Here is a 12,273-nt window from a genome sequence, read left to right as displayed (position 1 = left end):
AATAAGCACAATGATGGTTACAGTGTGGACCAGCCTCAAGCTGCTAGTAAGGTGCCAGTGCAGTCCATAACTAATAAAGTTCGGATGTCTTTACTGGTGTTTTTTCTGCTTCCATATCCTTATGATTCTTGGAGGCTTTGCACTATATTCTTCCTTGAGACTGCTTTTGTACCTTTGAAAAATTACACTGTTTGGATAAATAATTTGAACGTATCATCAGATCATAACATAATATCAATCTGACTGACACAGCCCTGATTCCAGGGAGCACGAAGTGCTTGTAGGAGAGGGAGAAAGAATTTTGTCTTTAAAACAAAATATTTTTCAGTTTTTAGTTGTCCTGCAGCTTTTACAGGTGTTCTTCAAAAGAAAAGTTTGGGAATTTTCATGGGCAACTTAGATCTCCACGTTTTCTCACCCCCTGGTTTGTATTTCAGATTATATTTTTTTGCTGTGCTGGCCCAAAAGATGAAAAACTGGATGTGACAAATGTTCTAGTTTAACTCTCTTGTGCCTGCAGGAGTTTCTTCTAGGGTTTAATACGGACCTTTGTGGGTGAAAGTTTAAATAGCCTCGTGTGTGCCAATTCTGTTACATGCTCATTGTCTCACTTTCCTGGCTTGCAAGAGCAGTCCAGCCTCCTTGGCATTAGTCAGTGCCCTTGAGCCATTAAAATGCCTGAAGCTGTGGGACTTGCTGTGATAAAAGATACGCCATCAGCAAATGTTTACACTCATTACTGTTCCCAGCAGTGAAACAGAGAGAAAGCTCTGTTCCTTCCTTTCTGTCCTTTCCTTTCCTTTTCTACTTCTTCACTTCCTTTCCTTTCAAGCTTTTTCCCTCCTTTTTTATCCCTCCATCTCATTTTCCATGTCACTATCTCTCTATCTTTTCTTCTATCTGTGCTTACTGTGAAAGTTTCGCCGGCAACTTTTCAGAGTGTGGAGTACTGAGGGTAGATCCCTTCTGGGGCACGTGCAAGAAAGCACAACTGAGAAATGTGTGTGCCTGGTTTTCAAAAACTAACTAAATAAAATAGGGTCTCTATTCACAGTTTATCACAAATAACTTTCTTCTATTTATATATAATATATATTTATATATGATATAGATCTTAGTTTGACATATAAACTGCCTCTATGTGTGATCTCTTTGCTGTAGAGGTACATGCCAAACTACAAATGGATTATTAATACTTTTTTGCTGTCAGCAGTCTCCTGCAGACATGTGAATGCAGAGAGTGAACTCTGAATGTATCAGTCTGTGCCTGCACCTGTCTCGCTGGCATTAAGAGGGATCTTCTGTACAGTACAGACAGAGGGCTGAAGAGCCAGCTGGGACTGGGTCCCTCTTGTGCTGAGCACAGAACATGACAAAGAACAGTAAGAAAGTCCACACCCTACAGAAGCAGCAGTACAAATGTACCAGAGGGAGATGCGAAGAAGCAAACAGAAGAGCAAAGTGAGCTACTTTGGGAAATCACTTTCCAGTTACCGGAGCCCTTCAGCAGTCTCCAGTTGCAAAACAGGCTTTGCTTGGAAAGTTTGTCCATTGCAATCTGCTGAATACTTACTCTTAAGACTAACATCTTAGATACATGTGACCCAGATGTAAAGAAAATGAGATGAAACTTTCCTCATCTTTGTCTTTGGGCCATTAGGCCATCTAGCAAAATCAGAAGATGTGTGTGTCTGTGGTCTTTTGTGTGCCTGTGCCTAGGCGATTTTGAAACTTTTTCTTCCAAATATTTGAATGAAGAAAATCACCAAAACAAAACCTTTCTGATGAAAACCCTTGGTTTCAAAAAATGACCTCTTTAAAAAAACCTCCCTGTAATTCCGGACTAGTTTAAGTAAGGATGTTAAAGGAAACATTTCTAACATCTTACATCTGTATGTCAGGTTCAAGCACAGCTTCTGACTGTTTAAGATTGTTTCAGAGCTTTGCAGCTAAGTTTTAGAATAAATAGGATTAATTTTTCCCTGCATTTATTTCTTCTTGCAATTCCAATGAGAAAGAAAATGAGTGAAACTTTTTCCATGAGTGGCTCTTTGGCCCATTTCTTTGTCTGATATGTTAGTGTTTGTTACAGGCATAAATCTAGCTGTTCCCCATTCATAACACGCATTGTGGCATGCCTTCCTGGGTTATACGGGGTAGCTCCACCCTTTAGGTTTGAATTGGGTCCATCTTGTGTTCAACTGGGAACAAATCCAGGTCTATCCAAAATGGAAATTTAGCAAAGTGAGAAGCACAATAAAACCTGCTGGAGAGGAGTGACTGGAAGAATGGAGAAATTGAGAAACACAGACAACTAGAGAAAGTCATTAAACAGCAAAGAGCTGAAGTATAGGGGATATAATCAATTGTAATACATTAATGAAGTAAAAGTCACATCAAGGTCATAGATTCATTGGAGTCTTGCCTTCTACTGCTCTTTAGCTAGTGGATTATTGCTTGCCTTTTTTTTTTTTTTTTTTTTTTTTTTTTTTTTTTCCATCCAGTAGAACTGCGTTGCTCAAAGAGGCTTTTCAGAAGAATTAATTTTGGAACTCAGTTGCTATTGTAATATTTTTTTTCCTTCTAAACCATTTGGAATACTTGAATGCTGTATATAGTGCAGGAAAATAAGAGGAAAAGGAATTAGATGGCCATGAAAGGTTCTCTTTTTCTAGAAGCAGAAGAAATACTATATTTAAAGAGTATGTCAGAAATCAAGGGATTTGTTTCTGCAGTCGTGGAAATCACAAGATAGTACAGTTTCTCTTCCTAGAGAGCAGGGTGAACCTCTTTAGGGTAAGATTTTTTTTCACCAAGGGATAAAATCCTTGGCTTCATCAAAGTCAAGATAGCTCCCTTCCACTTGGGTTAGCATTTCGTCCGCCAAATTCAGAAATTCCTTGCACCCAATGGCACTATTGCCCTGCCCCACCACAGCAACCAGGTGCTTTGGAAAATTTGCCCCAATAAGAGGTAGAGAGCCCTTTAGAAAACCTGCCTTCCTCTATACTCAGTGGGACTGAGTGCTGGTTCCTGGGAAAACTGTGTCCTGAAGACCTGGTATTGAAATTCTTCACTCTAACCTTTCATCAGCACAGCTTTTGCTATTTCAAATGATTTATATTGCTTTTGGGGACACTGCTTGACTTTTATATGCAGGAGATCAGCAGTGCCATGAGTGAATCGTTACCTTCTTTTCAACAAATGAAAATAAATGCCTGCAAATCTCGGCTTACAAAGCTTGGCTTCCGTTAAAATGTAATTACCTCCCTTTTGTGCCTTACACATTAAGAGTGGCTTCAAATGGTGTGTGGCTCCTGTTCAACATAATTACTTTCCTTCGCTGCTTGCATAGTAAGAATGAGGCTCCAGTATAAAGATGACTATTTAAAGAGGGCTGCTGCCGTTCCAAATTGCATAAAGAAAGTTCTGCTTATCAAAGCCATTTGTTTACTCGGTAAGGTTCTCACTGGAATTTTTGTTACCAGTTATCATGGACCCCCAGAGGGTCCAGTGCTAATCCATGACCACTACACCTTTTAATCCTGCGCATAATTCTTAGGCATACAACTATTGATAGGGTTATTCAGGTGATGTATCATTAGGTAATCCAGTGTGTGTGCATCGACACACTTCACTCTTGCAGGGGCATTGGTACAACACTACATGGGTGTTTTTATCTTGCTGGAAGTGCTCTGGGTTCCAGGGGAGAGCGGGATGGATGGATGTGCAGTGCTTGGTTGCTGCCCTTTGCCAAGTATTCTGAATTTGCTCTTTGCCTGTGCCCTGGTCCAAGATCCTGGCCTCCATCTGATCCAGAGCACTGCTAGGCAGCCTCTCATTGTGGGATAAGAGGGAAGGAGGAAAGTATGCGCTGTAAACCAGACACAAAAATTGAGGACTGTTTACTTGGGGAAGGGAAGCGTTGGTAGACCAAGTGATCAGGGTGACACCTATCCCAGTGTGGTTGTGTGAGCTGACCTGATAGTATGTCATAAAAGTCAAAATAGTAGTGTAGGGTGAGCAGAGATGAGGACAACAAAAGCCTGAACGACACAGATGCAAAGAGTATGTCGAGCAATAAGAAAACATGAACAAAGTACATCTTAAAGCAACTTTATACTTTGTTAGCCCTGGACATACCGTAGTCTGAAGCCTGACCATAGTCAAGCAGGTGGAGGATAGCTGTGAACAGACTTGTGCATGAAAGTATGAACAGCAAATATGGGAAATATTTGAGCAGTTCTCTTTTTCTCTTTTTTTTTTTTTATATCATCACAGCTCTGGGGGTGCATGTTATTTCATGAAGCAAATGTGCTTTGCATCAATACATCTTACCTGTCCGAAAGATCAAGCTGTGATGGTGTGAGTACCTTTAATATGAGAGGAATTACATCCCATACGTGAGGGTTTTACTGTGTTGAGGCACAAAGCAGAATCACTTGTCTTGGTAGGTAGATGGGTTTGGGAGCTTGGGTGATATGCAGATTATCACAAGGTAGACAACAGGCAGGAACTGAGCTTTTGCTAACAGGAGCAGATAGAGACCCACAGAAGCCAAGTGCAAATGAATAAACAGTGGGTTGTCTGGTACCTCAAGTCAAGTGAGGATGGGGACCTGGTGTGATCACACGACTCCAGACCAAAACGTTCTCTTGGTGATGACTTCCCCCTTACCATGAACTGCATGTACTCTTCAGTAGAGTTCTTTTAGTAGTCTGCCCACATTCATATGTCTCCTTTGCTTTTAGTAAATTTAGTTGAAGTCTGCAGAGTGCCTTTCTGCTTGTGCTGGGTCTAAATAGATTTTACAGATTCAAGTGCTGGTCTGATTGATAAAATGCTGCTGTTTCTTTCAGAGAAAGCAGTACTGGGGAGGAAGAGAGAGAGTGAAAGAAAGTGCAATCAATACAGAGTCCAGGAGGGTCAGTGATACAGAGGGAAAATTAGAGGAAGTAGAGGATGTGGGTGAAAGAGGATAGGAGGGGAGACAGAAAATTTGTAGGGGGGAAAAAAGCTTTAGCTGAAAGCAAATTAGATATTAACTTAATGAAAAATGACATTTTGGAACAACGGGCTGTAAGATAGTGCCAGATTCTGTGAATGGCTCCAGACTGCGGGCATGCACACACACACGCACACACGAACAGACACACATAGAAAGGCAGGGGAAAAAAATAATAGTACATTTTCAAACGAAAGCAAATTATTTCTTGTTTCAAATTAATATCCCTTTAAATGTTAAGCAATGTTTTTAAGAGAAAGATTTTACAGCAGATTATGTGACTAAACACGAAATAGGCATTTTATCTTGCTTTGACTAAAGGATTATTTGAAACAATTTTTGTCTTGTTGAAAAAGATGAAGAAAAAAGATGTTGTTTTGAAACACTAACAAACAGGAAAAACAACTGTCGGAGAAATGTGATAACCTAAGTCTCCCTTCTGCTGAAGGTACCCTGGCTCTATCCATAGCTGAAAGATGTCAGTGTAGTTCCCTTGGCTTTAATGCAAGTAAGCTGGTTTTACCAGAGCTGATGATTGCTTGACTGTCGATGCTATGCAACCTGGTCAGAGAGAAAAGAATCATATTCACAAAGAAGAGTACCACCTTAAGGGCCAAGTGCTTGTCTTCTCATTCACGGTGATATTTGTTCTTTAACCTGAGATGGTTTTTATTGGTTTGTTTGGTTTGCATGGGTTTTGTTTGGGTTTTTGTGGGGGGTGGTGTTTTTTGAGAAGGAAGAAACAAAGGTAGGATTCAAAGGAAGAAAGTGAAATCTGGGTTAAGGCAAACATGGGTCTACTTGCTTGCTGTTTTGGTTCCAGGAAAGATGCTTCACAGAAACTCAGTTTCCGTCTCTCTCTAGTACTGTCTTTTGTGGTGGTATCCACGAGGATTTATTCACGTTCCCAGCGAGAGTTGTTATTTCCCCCATTACAAGGTGACGTGTGATACAAGAGTACCTAAATCCCCTTAATTCATATTCATTTTCTAGTCTCCTCTGAATTTCCTCTGCCTGTAGAACACCACGCTACCCTATAGCACAGTGAAAGTTACCACAGGTGGTAATATACTGTATAAACTTGTACCTTCACATCGTTCTCTTATTTACTGCAAGTTAATCGGAGAAGCAGATGCTCCCAGGTCCCTGACCTGTCGTATCAGTACCGGCTGGCTGGACAGGCCGTGCTCTAATGACTCCAGGCCAAACTTCAGTTGCCTCTCAACTGTACATAGGTGTTTGTCCCGTACAAAAGGGGTAGGGTTGGCAATGGAGAAGCTGAAGAAACAAGTGAGCTTTCTCACCACGCTCTGGAGTTGCTCTCATATTCAGAGAAAGCCAAAGACTAACAATGAAACAGAAAGGAAGCAAGGGAGGGGTCTGTGTGTGGGTAGTGTGTGCAAAGCTTTCTTCCAGCTCTCCGCTGAGCCATGACCCGGTTTCTCCAGGAGCTGCCTGCTGTTTTCTTATTTTCAAAGCAAGTTCCTGAGACAATGCTTTGCATGCCAAACAGGGTCAGCTGCTCAGATAGGAAGGGTTCTGAACTGGACATGCACCCCCTCTTTTCCATCTTCTCTAGCGCCTCGACCGCTTCTTTTTTTTTTGCTGCTTTTCCTTCTGTTTTCCCTTTCCTTGTCCAGAATGAGGAAACAAAGTTAGTTCTTGCGGGCACAGAGAAAATAAGGGGAACTTTCAGGCATATGGGATGAAGTTTTTTGCAGTGACTGCTAGATGCTAATTTTTTATTGTTATTGTTATCCTGACAGAATCCAAGAAGAAGAAAAAGGAAGGCAAGAAACAAGAGAAGATGCTGGACTAATGGAGCCAACTTGGGCAATGTGAGAAAAGGACATCAGCAAACACGATCAGTTAACAGTTTCATTTATACCTAGGCATTTTATCCTAAAATTATTTATAGCTTAATGGTACCATAGAAGAAAACAAACAAACAAACAGAAAAAAAAAATTACTTTTTTTATTACTTTAGTATTTTTAATGTATAACCCTAACAACAATTTTTAGAGGCCTGTAATAAGGACTCCAAACTCATTTAGAAAATTACGTCTATTGTATATTGAACAATGTAGAGGTTTTAAAAATATTTTTTTCTCAAGTCTTGCCATAGGTCTCAATCTGGTAATTACTCCATGCAAGCAGAACCTGAACCTGTGTGGAGCTCTGCTGAAGCCAGTGGTGTCCTGTGTGCATAGGAGTCTGGCTGGCTGGAATTGTATTTAAGATTGGACCTTATATCTGAAAAAAAACCACACTTGTTTCTGAAGTTCTTATTACATCTGGATAACTGTATGAAATTATTTGTTTAAGGAAAGGATGGGGGCATTTTGTTGAGTATTTACAGGCATAGAATTTTTTTGGATGTGGTGAATGTTCATTCTAAAATGCCACCATCTCCAGGTAAAAACCAGTAGCACTCCTATCCTTGGCCATATTTTGGATGTTGGCAGTAAAAATTCTGAAATCTTTCAACCACTGGACATAGAAGAGTCCTAATTTTTTGTGATTTTCTAGCAATGATTTTTCCAAGTGGAATGATAGCAAAACTTTACATTTTTTAGCATATCACACTGTGGATGGTAGTGTCCTCTGTTTTACCTATAAAAGCTGAAAAATGCTTTCTTTTATTTGTTTGTTTTGCCAGAAGGGAGAATATCCTTTTCACAAAAATCTAGTTGAAATTGTTGTGATTCTGCCTGACCCAACTCCCTTTTGTATCAGTGGGAATCTTCCTGTTGATTTTAATTATAGCTGATTGAAAAATAGTATGTCTAGTGGGAAGTAACAAAAGAAATCTGTTTGGAAGCTGCCTGAGACAGTTCATATTTCTGACCAAAAAAGGGACAATTTGTGGGACTTGAAACCAATAGGAATGAAATTAATTTTTGTTTCTCTGTTAGTAGAGCAGAAGGGAAATATAAAACCAGTACCTTTTGCTTTCTTCCATTTTTTTATAAGCAAAAAGACCTTGCAAAAACTGTCAAAACAGTTCTGTAGTTTTTGTTTTGTTTGTTTTTTTTTTTAATGGTCTTCAGGGAAAACAAAAAGAAAAATTATAAACAGCTGTTTTTCAGTTTGTTCAATTTTCCCTCTTTTAAATGATAGTAAGTCCTGAGAAAAGTCACAAAGAAAAAGATCTGACAAAAGGCTGGTCTGTCCCCAGGTGAAGGGTTGTTTAACAAACTAAACAACCAGCAGACCAGACTTTCTAGAGGAAACATAAGGGATTTCAGTGCCCAAATTAATTTCAAAATCATTGCTTTTAAATTCTAAATCTTAAAATTCAACAGCAAGAAACAAGGTTTGTCATTTGTGTAGGCTGCAGGCTTGCCTGCTGGTCGAGAGGACTGGTCTCCCATGTACTGCTGCGAACCCACTGACTTCAGCGAAGCTGCAGCAGGGTGTGTTCACCTGAGTAAATCACGTTGCTCTCTTGGGATTAGCCTGTAGACAAGCAGGGAGTCTTTTTCCAGACTAACATCACTCCCGTATTCTATACAAAAAATTTATAACAATTGCAGAGCTTGCCCTCTTTTTTTCTCATATGGAGGGTATGGCTGATCTGAACTCACAGTGAGGCGAGTCCTTCTGTAGATGTTCCCAAACCCTTTGAAGCCAGCTAGCCAAGGCTGCACATAGCTCAAGGTAGACTAGCCACACAATTATTTCCCAGACTCCTTGGGTGTGTTTTGCAGTCTGTGTTGATGTCCTTGTTACTTTGACTATGCTGTTAGACATACCTGAGCCAGTGGTATAGTTAAAAATGTCCGCAACATGTGGTGGATGTGCAATGACCAAATCCAAAATCATAAAGGCTCATATTTGGGTGGTTCTGGGTGCTATTTGGGTTGTTCATGGTCTAATCAGGTCTACCTGTGCTTGTGCCTCAGACTAAGCTAACGGATTGGTAGGTCTGATTGAAAGCAAAGGGAGAAAGAAGCTTTTTCACTCACCAAAGGTTTATCTGTCTAAATGCTGCATCAGTTCACTTAAAGTGGTTCAGCTTTGAGTGCAAACACTGTTGCACCATTGTCTTACACTGGTTAATCTAGTCCATGTTTAGTAGGGAGCTGGCAGCAGTTGGGAATGATGCTGAGACCAACAGTTTGACTATTCTTTAGCAAACCTTAGATGTGACTTCTGATTTCCACCTCTGTGAGTAAGAAGAAAATAAATTCCCCTGTGTTTCCTCTGACACCTTATGGCCCTTATAATTAACTTCCCATCTGGCTTGTTAAAGGAACATTCCTAATAGTTTTTGAAGGAGGCCAGTCAAGTTCCTGTGGTGGTGTAGGGCCTCCATGGAGAGAGTTTACAGAAAACAAACAAAAAAATACCACGTTAGGACCAGAAGAAAGCTCAGCAGTCCTGGTAGCAAAGGGCGTGAAATAGGAGAACACTTCCTCTGTACTACTCAGCCATGTATGTTTGGATCTATATTGGCATCTTATTGTTGACAGTAATTGGAGTTGTATCTGTCATAGTTTATAAACAATGAAGAAAATTTGCAAGAAACCAGCAGAAAACATTCTGTGGAAACTCTGGCTGTGAAGGAGATGATATAAGTAATTCATGGCAGAACAGAGGAAGACTGAATAGAATCGGTCAGTCAAGTCAGCTCTGAAAGGAGATACCTGGTACCTCATAAGAGCAGTTTCTTCACTAGTGACATTATCAAGAAAGCAAGAGGCAAGTATCTGAACAAAACCTCTTCCCACCCTATCTTGCTCAGTTTCCACTTGAGTCATTCTGGATTTTCTCCTTATTTGCTTTCTAATCTGCTACCCTCCCTCCTTTGGGAGGGCAAGCTTGTCTGACAGTGCTGTGGGGGCGGCTACTTCAGATGAAATATGTGTTTTGCCCTCTTGGTGCTATCCTGTTACAATGGAAAATGACTTAGCGTAGATGTGTTGCTTAGCTAGCTTAACCAACTGAAGCTTGTTTCATGAATGTCCCTCTCGAGAAGTGGTTTCCATCTTCATTTGCTACAGCAAAGATATGGTATGGGGAGATGATCAAAATCCCCCAAATGACAGCCTTTTTCTGAGCTCTCAAATCCCTTAGGAAAGAGAGGGGTGAGTTGCTGAACATCAGCTAAGGGTGAAACGGCATCCAGACTCTGGATTCTAGCAAGTTTAAACGTAGTGGAATTTGGATATAGCTCCCTTCCCTTCCTTTAAGTATGCTGAGCCATGCTTCTAAGCAGTTAGGCCTGTCTGTATCTTCATTCAAAACAATATTTGAGGTTTGTGGCATTTTCTGACTTTGTCACGTCTCTGACAGAAGTGCCCGTATTGAAAGAGAATCATTGCTTGTCAGCCTGGCAAACCATTAAGTGCAGCAAAACTATAGGGCAAGGCTTCGGGAAGGGAAAACATTTGTTGTACATGCAGGTAGATACTGAGTTGTAACTTACTGATTCTCATCTTCTAATTCCATAATGACATTCTGGACTGTACTGTTTTTCAAAGGAGAAAAATTAGAAGAAATTAAAGAGTAGTAATTATAAAACATATCAACAGACAGTGTTGGAGACTTTGTAAAGAAGAGACAGGTATGAAGTCAGGAGGATTTTACACAAACTTCTTTCGCATGCTCCCTGAGTAGGGAAGACAGGGTTACTGGCTGGCACATTTGTTTTTATGCTTTGCTAGATTTGTGCCTTAATGAAAACTAATCAAATATGGAATGTTACAGAGGAGTAAAGTCCCACTCCAACCTCAAAAGAACATGTCCTACAGGAGGCAATGTCAAAAGGAGACAACAGTATGTCTGTCTTTTCTGGTTTAGGAGTGCAAGTTATGATGATGTAGATAGGAGAAGACATAACATGTTTTTTTAACTTTGGTGTATATCCTTCACCAGTTGGCATGTGGCAACGGACAATTCAAGTAAAACAACGGAGCATTAGGATGAACTAAGGGGAAGTGAATACTTATGGAAACTGTTTATGGAAACAGGCCTATAAACCCCCTGAAACTAACCATGCTGCTAGCAGGGAGCATCTGAAGATAAACATTGTGTAGCATTCCCATTTGTTTAATGAACCCCCTTATATATATGATGAACTGAGTTTCCTTAGTCTAATGGCAGTGATGAGGGTGGGACAAAAGCCAGCCTGACTTTCCCTCAGTCTAGGAACTGCAACAACATTAACAATATAAACATGCCACTTTTCTAAAGCAAAGTATTGGTGAGGTACACCATTTTGACATGACGCATGAGTCTTTCAGATCTCCCAAATTCTTATAGGAAGGTGAAGCAATATGTCAGTGGGGGTAGACTTCAGCATTGTTTAGTTTTGATCCAAAAGCACACAAAGTTTTCTACTGCTATGAACAAGCCTACCTAGACCTGTTCCCATTCTGCTACTCTTCAAAAATGGCAGTCTGCCCTGAGGCCTCATCACTCTGCCCTGAGCAGAAATGAGATATTTCAAGGAAAACATGGGAATTCAAGTATATTCGACTATCATTATCTCATTGGTGGGCCTGTGCAATCCTTTTGCTCTTTCTGCAGTTTGCCATTTAAATGTGGAGTGTCTTGCCATCCCAGACGGCTAAAAACTCAGTAGGTATCTCCTAGTCTTTAAATCCCTGGGCTTTGAATGAGTTGCCTATGAAAAAAAAGTACTTGCGGTACTTAGTCCTTTCTTACAAAAACCACAATAACAAACAAAACCCACAACAAAACTGAAAGCTTCTGTCCAATGTATGAATTTACTGATGAGATAAAACAGAGGCTCCCAAGTATTCCCATTTCAGAAGGTCATTCAAAGTTAAAGACTGTACAAAAGCTTTAGCCCTGAATTCTGTGATGTAACGCTAAGAAAATGGATAGCCTCTGCAGGACTGTCTTACCATAGCCAATTTCATTCAATTAATTACACTGTTTGAATTCCCTCACCCTAATCTACCTGGCAACAAGACATTATTTAACTTTTCTCATTAGGTCATTCATTACACTTCCCATATTATAATTACGTAGTTCATCTAGATTTTTACAGTTGAAGGAAATGGCTGTGATAATCCAGAGTGTCTGTGTTGTGGTTGCTGAGGGGACCTGAAGCAGAGGCAGGCTACTACTGCTGCAGCTTGGAGCTAGAAACCACCGAATGAGGGTGTCGGCATCAGACACAGCAGCTCTCTAAATATACATGCATATCTCTCTCTCTCTCTCTCTCTCTCCAAGCAAAGATGTGTATAAAAGTGCATCCGTAACTCAAAATGTGTCTCATAACTAGTGCTGCCATG

At 40.3% G+C, this 12,273-nt stretch overlaps 1 protein-coding gene across 2 annotated transcripts in view; it reads left to right on the top strand.

Annotated features, from left to right (window-relative positions):
* Window positions 1–8,035, top strand: part of PTN (pleiotrophin) — a 74,118-nt gene extending 66,083 nt beyond the window's left edge. For both annotated transcript variants that reach the window (XM_049822205.1, XM_049822204.1), the window contains exon 5: window positions 6,772–8,035. In XM_049822205.1, coding sequence (XP_049678162.1) covers window positions 6,772–6,824 — 53 coding nt within the window. In that variant the 3' untranslated portion in view covers window positions 6,825–8,035. The remainder of the gene's footprint in view (window positions 1–6,771) is intronic.
* Window positions 8,036–12,273: the final 4,238 nt, after the last annotated feature.

The sequence above is a fragment of the Accipiter gentilis genome, chromosome 18 (genome assembly GCF_929443795.1).
Source record: "Accipiter gentilis chromosome 18, bAccGen1.1, whole genome shotgun sequence".
Classification (NCBI taxonomy): Eukaryota; Metazoa; Chordata; class Aves; order Accipitriformes; family Accipitridae; genus Astur; species Astur gentilis.
The sequence above is the reverse complement of the archived record's forward strand: the minus strand, read 5'-3'. Positions and strand labels throughout refer to the sequence as shown.